General features: G+C 40.6%; 1 protein-coding gene across 3 annotated transcripts; it reads right to left on the minus strand.

Moving 5' to 3' along the window:
* Positions 1–410: 410 nt before the first annotated feature.
* On the minus strand, positions 411–21,678 carry ssh2a (slingshot protein phosphatase 2a). 3 transcript variants are annotated; one of them, XM_020644572.3, is made up of 14 exons: positions 21,011–21,678; positions 12,836–12,948; positions 12,109–12,173; positions 10,037–10,158; positions 9,648–9,713; positions 9,399–9,464; positions 8,650–8,844; positions 6,622–6,715; positions 6,231–6,359; positions 5,920–5,966; positions 5,401–5,547; positions 4,725–4,925; positions 3,757–4,633; positions 411–3,136 (listed from the first exon to the last, which is right to left on the minus strand). In XM_020644572.3, the coding sequence occupies exons 1-14, from the start codon at positions 21,136–21,138 to the stop codon at positions 1,598–1,600; spliced, it is 3,789 nt and encodes a 1,262-aa protein (XP_020500228.1). In that variant the 5' UTR covers positions 21,139–21,678; the 3' UTR covers positions 411–1,597. The 3 variants fall into 3 exon arrangements, with proteins under 3 accessions (XP_020500228.1, XP_065816110.1, XP_065816111.1); XM_065960038.1 differs by lacking the exon at positions 21,011–21,678 and adding an exon at positions 13,127–13,330; XM_065960039.1 differs by lacking the exons at positions 12,836–12,948; positions 21,011–21,678 and having other exon boundaries at positions 9,648–9,702; positions 12,109–12,175.
* Between the last annotated feature and the right edge of the window lie 431 nt (positions 21,679–22,109).

Consider the following 22,109-nt stretch of genomic DNA (forward strand, 5'->3'; position numbering starts at 1 on the left):
GAGCATTGAGCCAAAGGGAGAGAAAGAGAGATCTGTTAAATGCTGCTTGTACCTCCTGTGGCATGGATCTCAGTGTCTTAGTCTGATCCTTTTTTAATGCCAGTAGTTATTATAGTCTTGACGGTGAAGAAAAGGACAGCTTAGCGACTTAAAACCAACAAAATCATCCAACTCAGTTCAACCAGGCTCTGAGCGTACTTTGGTGATGTGTTTGATCGAGGGAAAATGAGAAAATGAAATTATTTTCTAAGTGAATCTGCAGCTGCACTTTGCTCAGCCTCACATTATTTATAACATCTGACTGGCCTGCAAGCCTGTGTGAAATGAATTTTTAAAGAGCCAAAGACACAAAACAAGCTGTCTGCCCGTCTGTCACAGGCACACAGAATCTAAAAGCATTATTATTCACATTATAGAAATCCCAATTTCAGCAGCCCCACTGACGAAATTAGACAGTTGCTGCAACCCTCTCTTTTCTTCTCTTGAGATTCTCTTCCTCACCATTTCCCTTTGTTCTAGCTAGTTGTTAGTTTTGGAAGACACTGTTAAACTCATATGGCTGATCTGCTTCAGGGGATATAATTGGTGAATACATCTTGGCCTGCCTCTTCATTCAGCATCACCTTTGCATTTTTTTCACTTAACCACATAAAACTCACTGAGCCACAGATTTGTATTTTTGACATAAAATCTCCTGAATGTCTCACACACGGTTCAAGCATAATTGTGGATTTCCTAGTCAATGATATGATCTGATCTGTGTCTCAGTGGGGGCCCTGATGGCCTACATCTCCCTGTTTAATTACCCACATGAAACAGCTGGTAAATGTCAGTCTGAAATAATCTGTATTAAACATGGTTGGAGTTCCCCTGGGATTGTTCTGTTTAAGGGACAGAGATTTGTTAAGGTATATTGCATTTCTATAGGTAAGGGTTTTACTTTGAAGAATATAACCCCTGTGATGTCACACGTTCAGTACATTGTATCTTCTGTCTATGAAATGACTGTAGTTCTCTGTCTGTACAGCAGATGGAAGTAGAGTTAACAATGTGTTTGTAACTCCTGTCTTGTTTTTACCAAATAGGTGTGTGACAGCAATGACACTAAAACACATTGTCACTGCAGTTAAAACATACTCACAGTTTTTTAATTAACTGCCAAAGCACAGAACAATAAAAATATATCAATTTGCTCTGCTTTGATTAAAAATCTCAATAATTAAATGTCTGTCTTCTTTGGAAACAGAAACAAACACAAACAAGAGTAATGTGATCAGTGCAAATAAATCCACCTGGATAAGAAACAGATTTCATATAAAGAAGATCACTGTATCAACCTGGTAAAGTGCATGTTTTGAGAACAATTAAAAAAAAGGACTAAAAAACAAACATCCTAAAAACAGCCTCATCAGAAAATACTATGCATCAGTTCAATCTTAGATTGAAAATACATATTTCATGACTGTACATTAAAACCTCAACTGAACGGTGATGTTCATGCAAACATTTCTTCAACTCTCACTAACTGTATGATGTGTTTCACAAGGCTACACATTCACACACATCATGATGAAGAGTGATGCAAGCCACACTGAGGTCACATGGTGTTGTACAGCAAAGTGACAGGTTGCTGCTTTCTTTCAGCAGACGCTTTGAGACAACGTCTCGATGAGTGTCCCCTCCCCTGCGTACGTGTGGAAGTCACTGACACACTTCCACTACTATCTTGCTCCTCCCTCCTACTAGTGTCATCGTTTGGATGAGTAGTGGAAGGTAAGCAGGAGGATGGTGAGGAGGATAAGTCATCAAGATCCCTGCCTGTGTGGGACAAAGTGTTTTGAGCCCACACTTTCTGCTTCTTCCAGGTGTCGTCAGGGTGAGAGGGGGAGAAGGGAAGAGAGTCTTTGGAGGGGGAGGATGTGGTACTGATGAGTGACCTCGGCTCCAAGTCGCTGAGGTCATCGGCTGACAGCTCCAGACAGTCCAGTTTAGCCAAGGAAGCTGACCTCTTCATTAAAGAAGGGGCTGTGAGGCCGGCATGACGGATACGAGCTTCTAGTTCCACAGCTCTGTACCACCCTGTCGGCTCCAGGACACTCCCTCCCTCTCGTCTCTCCCTATGACACTGCCTGACATGCAGGCCTGGAGGATTCTGCTCAGAACTTGTCCCTTTACAGAGTCCAGGCTCAGTGTCTATTACATTTCCCACTTTCTCTTCTGGACTGTCTGTTGTCTCCACACTGACCCCCTCATGGAGGAACGCCTGTAGCTCTCTGAGTGTCTGCTGAATCAGTTCAAGCTCTTGGCTGCCACAGGACAGACTGTTGTAGCTTTTGTAACCAGGGCCCAATGCCCCCTGCCCGCCCTGGGAACTGGAGTCAAGCTTCTCAACTGTCATCACATCCAGAGTGACCAGGTATGAACAGGCCTGAGGACTGGGCTCAGCCTGCTGGTTTCGGGTGGGGAGCCTGCTACGTCTTTGGGACTGGGCTGAGGTATTTTTGGTGAATTCTTCTGGCTGGGGTAAAGCACCAAACATTTTGCTGATATCTGAGATAGGGGAGTATGAAGGGTCTTTGATTGAGGAGTCAGGACTTTGAATCTCTGTGCGTATCTCTGTTTCTCTCTCTCCGTCTTTGCGTTCAACATATTCAGCGGTGTCCTCTCCCTCAGATGTCGTTTTTTCTATCGAGCGCTGAGGGAAGCAGGGGGGAGGATTCTCTGAACACAGGGACAGTCTGACTGGTGTGTGCTCGACGCCAGGACAATCATGCGGAGATCGCTGAGAAACAGCCATCTCTGTTTCCTGCTTCAGCTTCTGTTCGAGCTGCTCGGTTGCTCGCCGCACCGAGCCTGCCGGCCAATCACATGGCATTACTGAGGGAGCCTGGGGTTGTGAAGGGGGGGTTAAAGAGTTTTTGGTGATTTCAGAAGTCTCTGCTTCCATCTGGTTTCCTGGTCGTAGCTGAGGGCTCTGGGAGGATGAACAGGAGGGAGCAGGGAGGTAACAGGCAGGGTGGCATATGGCTTCCATCTCAGTGACAATATGGCGAACTGATACGCCATTGTCATGGTGAGGCAGACGAGTTGGGTCAGAGATGTCTTTGTCAATGCTGTCTTCAGACTGTTCAGATGTCTGTGAATAACAAAAGAGAGCAATGTGCATTTTAGTCATTGTCTTTAACTACAAATCAACAATACAATTGACTTATATTATCTTGATGATTCTCTCATTGTCCAGCAGGTGTCACTCAAAATCATTTTTTTAAAGCACCTTTGTTCATTTTCTATTCCGATGTGTAGGTGTGTTTTTTAATCCAAGCAAATATCTCCATAGGATTAATTAATCATTCATTAATTAGTGTTAAAAGCCTATTAAGGCTGAAGGTTTATGAACAACCTGCCTGAGGAGATAAGGCGGGCAGAGTCAGTGGCATCTTTTAAATCACTTCTTAAAACTCACTTTTATAGACTTGCTTTTATGAGATTTCTCCTTTAAAGATCTATCCCTTCCTTTTATTCATTTTATTGCTTTTAACCTTTTTAATCTTTCTCTTCTTTAAATGTTTTAGCCTTTAAATGTCCCTTTGTGTATTAATTTGAATTATACTTGCCCTCTCTGTTTGGCCCCTCTGTTGATCTCTGTTCTGTTGTTGTGTTGCTGTATTTGCTTTGTCTGTAACAGCACTTTGTAAACATTTGTTTTTAAAGGTGCTATATAAATAAACCTATTATTATTATTATTGTTATTATTACCTGACTCATCCGGTTTCCCAGCTCCTCTTCCTCCGTCTCAGTTACTCCATTTTCCTCGAGTGATGGAGGTATTCTTTGTTGTGTGTGCTCAGAAAGTGTCCTGGATCTGACATATTTGGCCCGGCACTGAAACTTTTCCCTGGCGCTGAAGAAGTTAATGTTGTCCGTATTGTGTTGGGAAAACTCCTCTGCAGTGTACAACTCACTGCCTGTCTGTAACTCACTCGTATTGTTGTTGTTGTCTCTAGGGAAAAAGGAAGAACCTGATGAGGAGGAGGAGATGCTTTCAGGGCTGATTGGGCTTTGTTTGTCAGTCATTACATTTGATTGGTCTATAATGTCTGAGTCAGTGGATTCCAGAGTGACACCAGAGGTTTCATCTGAGCTGCTTTGCTCAGTCACTGTTTTGTGTTGGGGCAGTGTCAAAGACAGTTCTGTAGGCCGACCCTGGTGAGAAGAAGGGAGTCCAGGAGTTGTAGGTGAGGTGTGGAGTGATGGTGGAGACACAGATACAGCAACACTTGCTGGATTGTCCAGGTTCTCCTCTGGGACTAAAGTGTCTGCTTGTGGGTCGGGCAGAGGAAACGGGAGGGTTTCTCCACAGTTGGTTCCCATGTCATCCCGATGTGGTGAGTCAAACACACACGTTGAATCTGTGTGTGAGTCAGGTGTGTGAGAAGGGTTTGATTTGGTAAAGACTTCAGGCGCTTGCAACACAGCCACACCCAGGAAGTTAGGCAAGGAGGGCGAGGAAGAGTTGTTGTTGTGAGAGTCAGGGTGACCCGGACAGCGAGAGGTGGGTTTACACAGTGACTCTGGGCTTTCTGATAGATCACTATCAGAGTGTGAGCGCCAAAGCTTATTATGCCTTTGTTTGCTATGGAAGCAAAGAAAAACAAGTGTTTGTTAGCATGAAAATACTGCCATCATCATGTACATTGTACAATGTTTTCCATATGTCAGCACACCTGGCCAGCAGAATGCCCTGGTACTCCTCCAGCTGTTTCATGAAGGCTGGGTTTGGTTTGGTGACTGCTCGTTTTTCTTTCACATACTCTAAAGCAGTGTCCAGGTCCCAGCCGTACTCTTTCATTGCATAGGCAATCACTGTGGAGGCAGAACGACTTATACCCATCTTACAGTGAACCAGACACTTTGAACCAGCTTTCCTGAGAGAGAGAGAGAGAGATAGAGGGGGAGAGAGAGAGAGAGGGAGAGAGAGAGTGGGAGAGAGAGAGACAGAGATAGAGAGACAGAGACAGAGGCAGAGGGAGAGAGAGAGAGAGAGAGAGAGAGAAATTACAAGATGAAAGAAACTCCTTCAGCCTAAAAACGACTTAGGGTGATGAGCCGGCTGTGACTCAATTAGTAGAGTTTGTCGTCTCTTAACCTGGAGGTTTGGGGTTCAATCCCCAGATTCCTTAGCCACATAGAATAGAATAGAATAGATGTTTATTGCCATTTATTACACACTCACAGGCTGATGTTAATGCCAACAGGAGCAATTTGAGGTTTGAGGTTGCCCAAGAACCCTTTGCCATGTGGACTGCAGGAGCTGGAGATTGAACTGCTAACCTTCCATTTGAGTGGCGTCTGATTCTACTACTGAGCCAAAGTCAACATTTGTGTGCTGTTTAGGCCTACCTGGCTTTGGAAATGAACTTGTAGGTGTCGTTCCAGTACTCCAACAGATTGGTGGCCTCTTCATCATAAACTCTGATGTTGTGGTACTCAAACGTACCCGGGAAGAAGTTGTCTATTTCCCTGGTCACGTTCAGGATGTAGTGCACTCTGTGAGGCAGGAAGAGGAGGGGGTCATATGTTTACCTCTAAAACTGTTTACAGATGTCATCAATTCATTTTCAATGCAATTCATTAAGTTGATGAAAGCTAAGGTAATATCACACAAGACATACATGGCTACAAAACAGGTGAGTATCAACTTGGAAGAAAACTTAAAAAATGATGCTGATGAACACCATATGATTGAATGCTCTTAAAAACATATTACGTTGATCAGTGTATTTTAACAATTTATGAACATGAATCTTGACTTTAATGCAACTAAAAGGGATTCTCTTATGTCCATTAACTTGATGTAGAACACATATTTAAAACATGAAGCCTTGTTAGGTGTGGTTTCCATTAGGTGTGGTTTCTTACCCGCTGTTCTGAAGCTCCTCCAGGTTAGAGGCATTCCACTCAGAACCCTGCAGAGAAAACCAGTCCAATCAATATAAAGTTACTCACACATTATTAAACACACAAGAAAACACAAAACCAATGAGGTCAGATATTTGAAGCATGGTTCTTGTAAACAGCTTCAGCCTCGTGTAGAATACGTGTCGAATATGTGTCTTACTCAACAATGACCTAATTAGAATTGGTAAACATCTACTAATGTTTGATTTTTTTAACTTCAGGATTTGACAATCGGATCATTTCTTGGTTGTATATGTCACAAATGTTCTTACCAGATAGACATGTTCAAAGATTTCAGTGGGGCTGTCCATTTGTCCCAGGATTACGATCATCTCATTATCTATAAACTCCTTAAACTCCCTGAGGTTACACACCATCTGCATCTCCAGCTCAGTTCGGATCTGGTGAAAGGTAAACAACAGTTCAGTGTTGATCACTCTCAGTCCTGTCTGAGTCAAAAGAAAGACTTGGATTAAAAATGACTTTTTTCTTATACAGAAAAATGCTTCTGCAGCAGTGGCTGTGCATCACTAATATATATATATATAAAACCTCCAATCTTACATGGTAAATAGAGAAGAAGTCATCTTTTTTTTTGTATCTTAATAAGAGAAAAAAGCCTAAATGTGCAAAAGCAAGATGAAGTGTGTACATGCTTCTCACCTCCTTACAGGTGACGTTCTCCAGGTCTTTCTGCATCATGATCTCTCTGAGGCGCTGCTTGATGAGCCTTTCTGTGCGCTCCCCCTCTGTGGGCCTACACACACACACACAGACACACACACACAGACACACACACACACACACACACACACACACACACACACACACACACACACACACACACACACACACACACACACACACACACACACACACACACACACACACACACACCTGATTGTTTAACATTTTTAAGAGTTTGACAAGGATAAAATCACATATACCTGTTTCACCCTAATGAAAAGGAATCTGATTTATTTAGGTTGAAAGCATCAAAAACACATCCATAGCCAACAGTAAGGTGAGATTCTGCTGCTACAACAACCACTGCTACAAGTATTGCAAATTCAACCAGAGATAATCTGCTGGATGACCAGCGAGATGTTATTTATATGTAGAAGTCTTTAACACCTTTAATTGACCCTGCCAGTCTCTGCTTGTATTTATATTGTCCTCAGAGTCTGCTTCTGCCCTGTCCTGTGTGAGTCCGTTTGTTTCTCTGCATGGATTACTTTTTCCAAACGTAAATCAAGCCAGCTAAATCCTAAACTATTTTTGACACTTGAAGACCTCTCGAGTGTCTGTGGAGAGTAAAAAAAGAAAGAGAGAGAGGGAGAGCTACAAATAGGTAGAGAGTCAGGTGACTAAGTACACAAACCGGACTTTCCCTGGTACAGTATCAGCCATGACCTGAGTCTAACAGCAGCAGTAATTCACTGACTCTCTATGCTCCATGGTGGATCTGTTTATGTCTCAGAGTGTAGTCAGGTTTTTCCTTAGCTCATGTTTTTTTTTTTTTTGCTTCTTGATACCTTAGAGTGATGCCACTGAACATATCTTATTGTGGACCTTGCACTATTACAGCTACTGTCAAACACATTGGTGTTTCTCATAATTAAAGCATGTGGTGGGTGGTCAAGTCTTCAGACTTGTGAGTGCATGGTACAGAGGAAGTATGTATACTGGATTGTTCATGTTCACATGTGTGAATGTAGATTTATTTTACACCCTATTATTCCACATAGGGTGTTTACCACACATAGACTTCAATGACATCCACCACTGATTAGTCTGTGCACAAAAGCTCTGGAAGAAAACACAGAAATAGTTGGGAGATAGAAAAAGAAATTGGTTTTGACATGCCTTATCATTACCAGCTGCCTTGTGTTGTAAAAAAACAAATTGTGGGTGTGAAAGAGTCAAATGTGACCTTGTTAGAATGCATCTGGATGTGTCATCATTGCTGCCATCTAGAACCCGATTACAAGGCTCTCCATTAATCAAAGACACAGCTGAAGGAGTTTTTTTGAAAGTTTGAACTTGAGTCTGTGCGGATCATTTGCGACGAGGATGTGATAAGTATATCAAACATAAAGGCATGCATAGTCTAAAATTAATGTGAGTCACAAGAAAGGCAAAGGGTATGGTCAAGAACTTACAGTCTATACATACTTCAAGTTCATAAAATAAACATGTTTTTTTGGTCTGACAGTTGCATTTAAAATAACTGTAAGATCTTGGCAACCCCTGTGCACAAAAGCAGCAGATGTTGTATTTTTTGACAAAACATTGAATCCTGCTTCCATTTAACAGCCAAACACCTGATGGCAGCAGTAACAGGCATCAAAAAATCTGGTTTACACTCTGTTATTGAGAGACACATGCACAAACAGGACCTGTGGACATGCATTAGTGGAGAGATGTCAGAGTAAGGGGGTGGCACATGAAAGAGTGCCTGAGCAGTTTGGGGTTTGGTGCCTTGGACATGCTTTGTCCTACCCTGGGACTTGAAGCCGCCGATTCCCAACCCAAGTACCTACAGACTGAGCTACTGCCCCCCCACATATTACTGTGGTACATACACAGTTGTAGAAAATCTGCTAAATCTGTGTAATTGCTATCTGAAATGGACAAAAAGAACACACAATATTCTGTGTTTATCCAAGGGGTATCTGTTCTTCTACTCACAGGTCTGTGAAGAGAATGGGTGAATTGGCACGGTGTGACTCGACGTCCTGCATGACACTCCACTCATTAATGCAGAATTGGTTGGATGAGATCCTGCTCTGGTAGTAGCTGACCCAGGTCAGGAAAAGGCTACCAGGGTAGTAGTTATGGCAACGTGCAACATCACAGGCTTTGTGGAGAGACTGGAGAGCTGACCTGTGTCAGACGGGACAAAAAGGACTCGTACTTGAAAGGTTGTCTCAAGGGCGGAGACAAAAATAGAAATGAGATTTGTAATGAAGCGGACTGTGTTTGTCACATGAAAAGTTTATAGAGAAATAATAAAACTCAGGAGAGAGTTTCAGAACTGGCAAAGGAATAGAAAGTCACGCCATAAATAAATACACAATTTAGAAATAATAAGAGGTTGGTTCAATGATCTTTGAGAGAAAATGAGGAAAGGATGGAATGATTACACATATTTAACAGTAGATATAAGGAGAGGGTGGTAAAACAAAGATCAAAAGTCACAGGAGGATAAGAAAACGACAAAATGAAGACAAGTGAGAAATTATAAAAGGTATCAGTTGCATTTGACACAAACATAATGATAGTGAAGAGACTGAAGGCAGAGCAGTTAGATCAGAAATAAAGAGAGGGGGGATAGGAAACAATGAGGTGAAAGGCATGTGGTCAGAGTATTTTTATGCCTGAAACCAAAACCTTTATTGAACTACAGATTTGTTGTTTAGAACTTAGAGGTTGCTCACCACATGGCTTGGACAGACACTGGCTTGAAAACATGAACCCTGTTCACTGTCGACACACTAAATCCACTGTGAAGACAAGAGAGAGAAAAAACATGAGTTTAGAAATCGGATTCCCAGCAATAGTTTTACCATCATTCTACACAAAATAACACAATTTCTCTGAAAATTAGTCAACAAGAGCAACAGAGGAGTTAGTTAGTTGCATCAGCAGGCAGTAAGAGGAAGCAGGAGTTGGGTGTGGTGTCTTACCCATCGCCATCCAAGTGAATCATTGTGTCACTCCACAGAGGTAGAACCAGACCCACTGTGCAGAAGCTGGCAGAAAGACCAACACATTAAACAAGAGAACAACAAAACAACACCACTTATATACAACATGTGGCGATTTGTAATTGACAATATTTAATTATTAAAGTTAATGAACATGACAATAATGAACATGACATAATTATATGTAGGTCCAGTGATGACTTTTTCAAAGTAAATTGGAAGGTACAACAATAGTGGCCATCATGCCCTTCATTACTCAGGTATCTATAACAGTAAACTGATAATGGGGGAAACTTGTAATCTCTATCTTAGTATGAGGAATCAAGTTAGTGTAAATGTCATTCTTCATATTGTACTGTGATACTGACCTATCAGAGGAGACAAAGTCCATGCCAAGCACAATGCTTTCCTCCGTGTCATGTCTACCACTGTTTGAGACGACCACCATATAGCGCGTTAACTCAAAGGAGGAACTCTCCAGACGCACAGCCTGCAGAAAGAGACAGAAAGAAAAGGTGAAGGAAGTGACGAAAGCAGAGATAAACAGAAAATATAAAATGAAAGCATAATTTGGTGTGAAATTGTATTTGGATAGTTTAAAGAATGTATAACCCCATTCCCTTTGTTCTTTTTTTGTTTTTATGCTTTTTGTAAAGGATAGTGGGTAGAGCTAGGGTGAGAGAGTGGGGAATGACAAGCAGTCACATGCAGCACTGTGAAAAGAGATAACAATAATAATAGTCAGAAGTGATGATCTTAAACCCCCTTCAGATGAACATAGTGATGTCAAGCTATCTTCAGGGTTAACTGTGTTCTTAACACAATGGTGGTTACTTATTATTGGTGTAGACCGCCATGTTAACTTAGCGCTGGAGCAGGTTATGTTCAATAAAAGAAATCAACCTGTATGAAAGTCTACTGACCAATCAGGTCTCTTCATCATGGAGGTCTGTGAGTGGATTGTGAGAGGGGAAGTGATTCTTCATATAAATTACATGATGTAGAAAGATATTATTAAAGCTTTACAGTTATCCTACAACAGAGACTGAACTAAACACTGTAGCCTTCCACTATCTGAACATATTAGCGATCAAGAGAAGTGCTCTGTATGTCGCAGCTGAAATATTTTGTCTAAAACTGTCAGACATGACATAAGAAAATAATGAATTTGAGAAAAGAAATGGGTGTTATTATATTCAGATCTATTGTGCACTTATAGTGGTGAAGTGATAATATAATCCTTAGTTAGCGCATTTACACAGTCAGCGATAATTTTTCTAGCGTTTCTAAGTGTTTAACTTCTTCAGATTTTTCTAGTCTAATAGTTTGCTCTGAGTTTGTAAGATAGGATGATCTGCTGGAGGAAAACTTGTCCATGATTGTGTTAGCCTGGATATGTTGAATTCTGTATAAGCCTCCTCTCCTACCCTTGCTGCCAGTGCAGATCTGTGAGAAGTGTCAGAGTGATGTCAAAGCTATTCAAACTGAGGTCGCATTTCAAATGTCCCACCTGTACCAGGTTTAATAATAATAATAAATTAGATTTATATAGCGCTTTTCTAAATACTCAAAGACGCTTGTGTTTATGAACACATATGAAAGTGGCTGAAATCTGACTTGAAAAGAGAAGATTCTATGTGTCATAAAAAAATAGAAACGAGTCACAAAGGAGCAAAAAAAATGAATAAAATCAGATTCAGGTAACTTTTCCCTGACAGACATCTTTAGCCCTGTTCTCTAACTGCTCACCGCAGATTGCCCTGCCTCCTCGTGTTTCTCTATTCCTGTAAGTCAGCTTGTTCTGCATTAGTAACGTTTTAAAAAATAAATAAAAATAAAGACCTTTTTTTTCATTGAGTTTTTAAACTATCCAAAATTGACTTTGCAATGTTACCTAGGTTATCAACAACTACCAGCTGCACTAACTATACATTAACACAGAGAGGGTTTCTCTGCAGAATGTGTACAATGTTCAAAACAAACATGTACAAACATGTCTGGAAAGCTAGTGGACAATGTTCACGTATTGATCAATCTATGTTGGTGTTTATCTTTCAGGTGGATAAAATCAAAATGCATACAGGAAGACAAATTAAAATGGGTCTGCAAATATTCTCAGCAACTGTTAATATAGGTGGCCAGCCTTGGTGTCTGTATGGTAATATCAAATCAATGTATTTACAGTGGAGAAGGTCGTATAGTGGGGCGTGCAGAAACCCCCCCCCCCCAAAAGGCTTTATTTTGACCGTTCTCTTCCTCCTGTCTCTGACACTTCCAGGGACGACAAATAACTAGCTGAGTTTCAGTTCTATAAGTTTGCTGTAAGCAGCCCCTCTGTTGGAAATATCATTTCTTCTTGCTCACAATGCTGACTTGCTCTTGACTTTTGCTCTTGTGTGTGTTACTGTGTTTTGTGTTGGTGTTTGTGTGTCCCACTGACCAGTTTGATGGTGTCCTCAGGCCGCAGCACAGTGAACATAGTCTCAAGATGTTTTTGAAGGTCACCTAAACAGAAAAGATTTCAACTTCCTTGTTAGTTTCCATTTCTTTTGGACAACATACCGTTGAAAAATAAATCCGATTTTTTGCCAAATTGGTGCACAAAACTACACCAGAACACAAGAGGGGGAAGTCAACATCTTTGCTCATACTGTGGAAATGAACACATGAGGATCTATGTTGTAATGCTTCTGATTTTTGAACAGGGCATATTCATTTGTATAATAAGTTTGGTTTTAATGTGAGATTTTTCCTTTCTTCAAATACACAGTTATTACAATTCAAGTGTTGAGCCAGTATACACAGTACATGTGTAGAAGTACTGTACAAGGTCGGAAAGGTACCACCACCACATCATTTTGAGCCAGAGAAGACCCTGAACTGTCAATAGGTAAAAGCATGTTTTTAAGGTGGGTTTTATATAATATTCATCAAACTGCCAGATCATCACATATCATACAACAGGGAACTCATTGCACTAATCTTATCATCCATGTTGTGAAACAGCTTCAATTAAGTTCACACCAGCTGTTACTGACGATGCTGCAAAGGAATGTCCATTTGAAAACACCATCGTGTTAATCTCAAATTCTTACCAGAGGCTTACCAGTGAAACTTTGGAAGAAAAGTGGAAGCTGCAGTTATCGTGTTTGTGTTGCATTATTTACCTGTGTGGTTGTTCCTGCGCTGGCTGATACAAGGTGCAGAGTCAGGTGTGGGGGTATTTCCCCTGGGAAGGAACAGGGCTGCACCTTTAACAGTGAGGAAACTCTCACTGATACTGAAAATCAAGAAAACAGAAATAAGAAATCATGAACAGAAACCTGACATACAGATTTATCTGATCATAGCTTGTCTTTCTGGTTAATTATGGAACTATAAAAAAGTACTTTAATGTTAATGCTGCTTCCAACCTCCCACTAAAGCATAAGAAGGGAACAACAAGGCCTGCACCATACCCAAGTGTTGTAGTGGGCTTATGTCAGAGTTACAAAGCTCCATTCAGCTGTCCTCTGGTGGGCACGCTCCCCAAATCACAACCGTTACACTGACTCAAGAAATCAAGATCCCAGCGCCGCATTGAACTCAGAACACAATGTTCTCTGCTCCTCCACACACAAACTCAGTAAGTTTGGAAGGATGTGAGAATGGGAGGAGACATGGGTTATGAGAGGGGAAACAGAACAAGGCGTCTCCTACAGAAGGAGTGATAGGAGCCAGCATGTAGGACCACACAGCAAAGCAGGCTGCATCAACCAGGGTTATTTTCCTTTCTGGGACACTTAATCTTATTAAATGTGTCCGAGGTGACTCCATTCCCAAAGGAAACATAACAAACTGAGGTCACTGTTTTCAACTTGAATAACAAGCATTTAGTATGTGAGTACTTCAAGATGCTATGTGTATGACTAGAGCCCCTTTTTTTACCAAAGGTCCCCAGAACTAAAAGGTACAGAGACTTCTCTTTAAGGAACTAAATTGTTCCTGCAGCCCCCGCTGCCAGAAGTCCCGGGAAGATTATGAAAATCAGACTATATTGCATTGCAAATCGATTCACTAATTAAAGCTGTGCTCTAATGAAAATGTTAGAAAAATTAGAACTGTTCTTTAAGTCATGCTTAGACTTAAAAAAGTATGTTTTGTACCTTTTCATAATTGTAACAGCCAGACTCTTGATTTTAAATAAACGCGTGGGGATGGGCAATGGGTCTTTTAAACACATTGGAGGATCTAAAACCCTGCTGTGCCTGACCAATCAGAGACTTTCAGCACTGCAGGGGCTGCATGCCCCGGCCTCCAAAGTCCCTAGACCTTTAGAAAGTCCTACCCCACTTGCAGGGTCTTTGTTAGGGGTGGATCTTTTACCCAGAACTAAATTTAGACCCTGGTTCCTGCATAGGCAGTGTTCCTCGAAAGGTTCTTAGTTCTGGGGGATAGTTCCTCCGGTTGAAGAAGGGCTTAGGTTTTCATTTACACTCTCTTGGTGCATTAAAGAAATGTGGTAGGACCCACAGCACATTGGTGCAGGGCAAATCAATAACAACACTTACAGCATTAACTGGTGAATCAAGATTAATTAAGGTGTGAAATTATTAATGCGCTCATTTATTTAAATTGTGATTAATCACAGGCTGTTTTGTCCCTTCAAGTGCACTGTAGACACACTACTCCTCAGTAGTAGTCACAGTGATGGAAAAGAACAAACCAGCTTCATCTGTGAAGGTCTCATTTCACTTTACAAAACACTTAAACAGCTCAGTTGACGAGTCAAATTAATATCCATCTCATCAATAAGTAAGGTCTTTTACCTGCTTTTTGTAACATAACAATAAGTAAGGTCTTTTACCTGCTTTTTGTAACATAACAATAAGTAAGGTCTTTTACCTGCTTTTTGTAACATAACAATGAGTAAGGTCTTTTACCTGCTTTTTGTAACATAACAATGAGTAAGGTCTTTTACCTGCTTTTTGTAACATAACAATGAGTAAGGTCTTTTACCTGCTTTTTGTAACATAACAATGAGTAAGGTCTTTTACCTGCTTTTTGTAACATATCAATAAGTAAGGTCTTTTACCTGCTTTTTGTAACATAACAATGAGTAAGGTCTTTTTACCTTCTCTTTTGTAATGATAACAGACAAAGTAAGGTCTTTTACCTGCTTTTTGTAAAGTGTCTTGAGATAACACTTGTTATGAGTTGACGCTATACAAATAAATTGAATTGAATTGAGCAGCAGGCTGTACATCTACACTTCACATTGTTCTATATTTCTTCTGTTTTACACTCAAGGCAAAAAATGCCAATGCCATCTGCAAATTAGGCTTCCTCTCTTTCCCCTTTTCTCTGTAACTTTATCCTTCCATCTTGCCAGTTATCTAACTGACCTTCCTGAGTTTTGCTGAGACCCTGGATGTTGAAGATAAAAACAGCCTTGTGCTGAGCTTATTTCCCACAACCCTCCAAACTTTGACCCTGCAGTTTCCTTTCTCTCTGCCGTTTGTCACAATTCATTTTCTGCTATGTTGGGCCACGCAGGCTTAGGACAGTCAAACAATGGACTTGGGCCTGCACCTCTGTAAAAGCCTCATTTGAGTTATTCACTGAGATCACAAAGAGGCCTAAAAGGACTCTTAATCCCAGAATCCCCTGTGGTACTTCACACCTACGCGTGCAGTAAGGGGGGACCGGAACCTCTCTCTCCTCATTGGAGGGGACCTGAGGTAGACCCCCCATGGAGCAGGCCAGGCTACAAAACTCCAAGACTTCCATTGATCTTTCTCTTTCCACGCGCTGACTTCTAGTGCTCGGAGACCCAAGCTCACCTCCTGTTTTCTGCAACAATATTTCTTTGTTTTAAGTTTTGGCGCGCAGGTAATCCGCGGCCGGCATTGTCCAGTGAACGCATCTCAGTTTCTCGGAGAGCGTCAGACTATAACAGATTATCAGAACGATAACGGTCTTATTCCGTCCTGCAACGAAAGGACATCAAAGGACATCTTTCCACTCGACGGAGAACCAACGAAGCCGCTCTCGCCGTAAGGGACCCTCGCCGCCATCAGACGCCTCTGCACCAGGACGGACAGAAGATCTGCTCCATCGCCGGACTCTTTTCCTTTCACCAATCGCGGGCAAAGCGATTCACAAGTGAGGCTTAATTAGGTCTGGGCAGAATTAGCTTTAGAGAGTGTTTTTAACAATTGTTGATCGAAGCAGAAACTGCAATTTTTATCTTTGTTGGACCGCTGTGTCCTGAGTTTTACCTGTTTAAAACTCTTGTTGTTGTTTCGGACCGCTGCATCCTATATGTGTTTAGCGTAACAGCGTTATAACCGGGTATTACTCTTCTGATCAGAAAGGCCAGTGTAAGCTGTATTAACTTGAATTCGGCCATTGGTTTGTTTCTGTGAATGAAGGGAATTACTCCGAGTTGTGGCGTGGGAGTCGGACTGTGATCCGGCCTCTTCAGGCACGCATTTCTCTTTTATTTCCCCTTCTACGAACATACACACACACATATTCCTGTGTAAACGTACGTCTGGAGACTAACTCCACCACCGCGCCATCACGCACGTAGGCCCCACACACACACACACACACACACACACACACACACACACACACACACACACACACACACACACACACACACACGTGTTTAGATTAGTTTATAATAGTTATTTGTTTAATTAAGTTCATTGATTTTGGATTGATGTTGCTTTGTTTAAATAAATTCTGTTATAATTTTAAGAGAGCAGTTGTTTGTGATTACTGGTGTATTTGCATTGTGATATAAGGCTTTGTGTACGGATTTCACGCCTTCAATTTATTAAATATAGTTATTAATTATTAATAATATTAGTAATTAAATAACTAATTTGAGACTGATTTGAGTGATATTTGGGTTATATTTACCTGATTACAGGTTGGTGCCCCAAAACGAGATTAAACATAGTTTAATGATATTTTATTTATATTATTAATAATTAAGTATAATTATTAAAGAATATAACCAAAGTTGACTTGATACAACCCCAACAGCTGTCCTCACAACCTTAAGTTCTCTGTCACTCTCCTTAACTCTTGCTGTTTCATGTCCTGCTGCTTGTAGACATAGAATCATAGACTGTACTTGACAGTGACCCAGTATAGCAGTGCTACTGTACTATGACAGCTGTTATATCAGGCGCGGAAGGGGATAAATGTGCATGCATGTAAACCTGCACTTCTCCTCCTGCTCAGAGACACAGTGACAAAGTGTAATCTTAGCCTGATGGTTAAAGAGATGGGGGCTTTAAATGACACTTAACCTTAGTTACTAAAAATACAGGAGTCCTTTAAAAGTTACAGCTATTGAAAGGCTGCATTCAAAAGAGCTTCGCTGAATTACTGTATAAGGAAGCTTTTCTTTGACAACACAACAAAACCCTCTTACACATGTTTAACAATGAAGCCTGCATAAGGAATTGATGTAGGCTACTTGATGTGGATAACAACCATTGTTTCAGCTTTCAAACTGCAATGGTAAGCTGAGCTTTTAATTAAGTATCAACAGAAAATCATCAATATTTGTTGTTTTGATAATCAATTGTTCAAACCCCTACAATGATAAGTCCCCGTCATTCTGTAAGCAATGTCTATTACTGCAGTAAAGTGGCCTCTAGACTGAATTGATTGAAGTGATACATTTGTTATGCTATGTCTGAATGATAAAACACTGCCAAGCAACAGCTGTCAATTCAAATCACCAGACCAGTCTTGCATTTTTAAGACAGATCTCCCACTTTTAATCTACATGTGCATCATTGTACAGAGTGCTGCAGGAGTAACAGCTTGGTAGGCTGTAAACTTTATAAACTAGTTCTAAAAATAACCCATCAGGGAGGAATTTGTCTCCTCCCCCACCAGACAAAAAACCCAATTAACTAAAACTGTAACAACAGATGAAACTAATATCAGCTATGCTTGGTTTTTCTTGTGACAAAAGATCCAATCTTACAATAACTAGAATACTTTATCTGGTGTGATATAGAACAATGGTGGGAGACATATTTTAGAACACTTTGATTATTGTTAAATATGAACCCAATGAGGCTGATACAGGAGGTCAGTATTGAACTGAATGGAAACAAACTGTACCATCATTTTTCTATGCCCTTGAACAATTCTCCTCTGCTACATTATTTTATATATTATATAACTGGACCTTTAAGCTTAGAATCGGGCAAGGACAGCAAATACATGTTAGTTGAACTAGTGCTGAAGTTACATCAGAAAATTCAAATATCATGAGTGGATCCCAGAATGTGGAGGACTCGGTCATTAGAGTCACCTATCATCATGTGTCACTTCACTAAAAGACCAGGCAGGCATATATTATCATATGTCTGTTTTGCGCTCACACTTCTGCCAATATGTAAATGCTCTCTTTCTGAGAGAAAGACAGACAAAGCAGAGTGTGGTGGCAGAAAGCAGCAAGGGTCCTCTTTTGGTATTCAGCCATTTCAGGCTTTAAGCAGAGGACAAGTGTTAGGTACTTGTAAGGGCAACAGCCACAGACACAATCATCACTATGTAAGGACCACTCCACATAGTGGCCAGATAACTCAGTGAACCCCCACGCCTACCCATGACCATATTCGTCACTCTCAGGATAGAGAGAGATAAATATAGGGTCCTGATCTATGCAGGTCCAGCCCCACTTAGGCACTACTAGTTCACGCCCGAGGCAGAAAAAAAAGAAAAGAATAGGCTGCTTGGATGTCAATAGGTGCACACTGGTCTGGGCAATGGGGGGTCAATGGATAATGTGTAACGAGCAAAGGAGCTGGAATACCCAAAAATATTGCTGCCAGGCTGGAATAATAAAAAAAAGGATCAGTATCAAATTATATTGTTAAAATGAAATAATTTTATATATAAATCTATATATATATAAACGTGATGACTTATATCATTTTAACATAAAACTTATCACATTGTACTTTTTGAGCCCAAGTCTTGCTGAGGATCTTTTATCATCTCCCTCACTCATTCCAGCATCACTTTATTCTAAACAGTCCAATAAAAGCACATTTCCTCTGTACATTTGTTTGGTACTCATCCAATAGCACAGCAGATTATAAGGGGAGGACACATTGATGTATTGCTCAGATGTAATGGTGTGAGGGTTTTAGTCATATGAGTTTCAGCCTTGCTGTCTCAAACACAGCATTACAGAGATAACCAAAAGGATATCAATACATAATCAAAGCTGTAGGTATGCTAATGTTTCTGTCTTTAGAATACAATAAGTACAAAGCTGCAGTGTTTAAATCAGTCTCTGTTTAGGATGAATACATTCAAGACAAAAGTGTTAATCCTCCTCTCACTCACTCATGTCACAGACCTCAGTCAGCAAGACATCTGATTGGTCTGTAAGTTGTGTTTTTAAGAGAATGATCTCTTATCCTGCAGTTGCCATGTTGCCATGGCAATATACACTATTAAAGGTGATCTACCTGTATGGTACTGAAAACCCAGAGTTAACCCTGAAGTTACTTCATTAACCACAAATGTCTTTTAAAAAAGTCAAAGAGTGGAGGGTTCTTTAGTTTTAACCAAAGCCAATAACAAATGTTCAGGTATAGGGCAAATTATTATTTTGCTTTTATCCTCACAAATCCAGCCAACATAACACAAAACCCTTTAAATATAGAAGTCTCTAAACTAGTTTAGACAATGACATGAAGATAACGCATCATGCTAGCCTAGCATTTGTGCTAGCCATGGCAAAGTTAAAGGCAGAATTGATGTTTTACTTCGTTGAAATTAATTTACAAAAGCATCTTCTTTCTGGTCGCTCCAAACCACTGTGAATCATTATTGATGTTAGCATTTGTACATATGTTGCTTGCTTTCTGCTTGCTCTCATTAACTATATATATTTTAAAGTCTTAATCTAATAGGTCTAGTTTCCTGTCAACAATTTATTATTTCCCAACTATGGAACTAAAATCTAATTATATGCCCAAAAATAATATTTTCGAGAACTTGACTAATATCATGAAAGTCCAACAAGTCAAAACTAATTGGCCGGGAGCATGAGTAGACAATTAACTCCACTGACAACTTCAAGACTAGTCACTCCCTCAAACTCAGGTTGAATAAAACAGGGAGGATACATTCTTATTGAACATACTTAAACAAACAGGCAAGCATACAAAATTAAACATATCGACTCAAATTCATGCACAAGGTTTTATATTTCAATGCATGCTAAACTCTTCTTAAATGTGTGTGTGTGTGTGCGTGTGTGTGTGTGTACTCTTAAACAACTTGCTTAAGCAAACTTTTTTCACAGTTCATGTGCAGGGCAAAACCAATTACTGACATTAAGAATGACACAAAACAGTGCAAAGGAGAAACAAAAACAAAATAATATTTCTGAGAACTAGAGACTGTTGTTGTCATCACTTCTGTGACCCTGTGGGGCAGGGTCCTGTGGCCCATTTCTTTAAGGTGAGAAAAGGAAACCTAAAGAATGGCCATACCTGCAAGCTTTGAATCCTTTGACTGTATTACACAGATATATTGACCTTTTGATCAGTTCATAGGAACATTAACTTGTGAAGAAACCTTGGAAAGAGTTGTTGTCGGTCTCGGGTTAACAAGCACCTTTTCATCAAATAATCAGAAATTCCTCCCATCACTATTTGACTTCTTTCCAGCCCTTAGCAGGTGAATGACAATAATCAAACTTAAACTTAATTTGAAGAAGTTGTTTAATGCAGCCTAATATCCTTATTACACCAAACACTCAAGTGTTCAAACAAACAATATCCAACCTTTGGACACACCAAAGGGAAGGACAAAATGCCCCATACAAATGTCTGATACAGTAATCAGGTGATCAGGCTGCATGTGTCTGGAGCTGGTCTGGAGCAGAGAAACAGGTTGGATGATTCATACCTCGAGCAGAGGCACTATCGAGGTCAAATAAAGAGAGCACTAAGATGCAGAGGATCCTGCTATAGCAGCAGGAAACATGCACACTGAGATTTTGCTATGGTGTACCTATAACTAATTTAAATTTAAGCTAACCATATTTCATTAAGTTTAAAAAGTCTGGCAAGGCACAAAAAAACTAACAAAAAACAATTCCAATACTATAGCTCTTTTGAAAGTTAAGTTGAGCTAATGTTTGCTTAGGTTTTTATTTATTTTAATAACCCAGATACTTAATGTCATCTTTAGGCTAGGCTACAGCCTTCACTAGTCCTATAGGCTACTTGTGTTTAAATGTGTAAACATTTTCTAAATAACAAAGTAGGCTACATCGATCTGATTCCACTTGTTTAACTTACAGCTGATTGATCTGATTGTTTGACAACAGCGCATCATGGCTGAAGTATGGCACCATCTTGACCCCGCAGCAGGAGCACACGCTGACCGCCGACGAGCTGTCGGATCCGGACACTGCGCCGAGAGTCATACCGGAGTGGAGTGGACGGAGGAGAAGGGTGGCTGGTGCTTTTGGTCCACAGAAATCTTTTACTTCTTGCCAACAGTCATGTGCTCTGTTATGTCCAGAAGGCTGTCTGTCCACTGTCTTCTTGTAAGAACTTATACTTCCAATTGACGAAATACCCCGCGAAATATACACCGCTAAAACGAGATGTTTCCAAAGTTATTGAGATGCTGTAGTTAAAAATGTTCCTGCTTCCGACAGCATTGCCTGGCCAAACTTTCCCAATAAAACGATAGAGAGAGCTATTTTCCACATGTTTCCGTCCTGTCCGCTAAACACATCCCCTCTACTGAGCAGTAGATATCCTTATGAAGACAGTACTAACATGTAATACTCAAGTCCGATTCTCACTCCACAAGGCACAGGAGGGTGGAGTTTGCGACATGTGTTTTGGGGGAAAGCGTGTTACCAATGAGGCCATCAGGGAAGTCCGACTGCCCTCTCTCCCACCCCTTCTGCATTGCCTTTCACAAACCCGGAGCCCCAGTTCTGAGCGTTGAGCAGTGTCAAGGTGAGGACCACAGACTGTATATTAGATTAATATGGATTGCACAACAGCCTCCTGGGAATGCAGCCAAAGATTTAGAGCTCCCCCCTCTGCCTGGCTGCAGTATAAGACATAAACACTGCCTCCTCTATGTTAATACTATTACATACTGGACATGGTCAAACTGCACATCAGAAGTTTTTTGCCATAGTAATATGGCATTCTATGTTCAAGTTACCTTTTTTCTGAGAAGTTTCTTTTAAATAAGTTATCTGACTGACACCATATATTATGCCATGATTGACAGCTTTGTTGACGAATGTAGTTCCTGCAGCACAATATGCACCGGATTAGCAGAGTACAGCAGAAAACGGCAAGAGAAGACGTAATCAACAACAACTCAACAGTCTTAGACTTCCATACTTGTGATTGTCTGCTTCAAACTGAC

This window comes from Labrus bergylta, chromosome 11 (assembly GCF_963930695.1).
Source record: "Labrus bergylta chromosome 11, fLabBer1.1, whole genome shotgun sequence".
NCBI classification, from domain to species: Eukaryota; Metazoa; Chordata; class Actinopteri; order Labriformes; family Labridae; genus Labrus; species Labrus bergylta.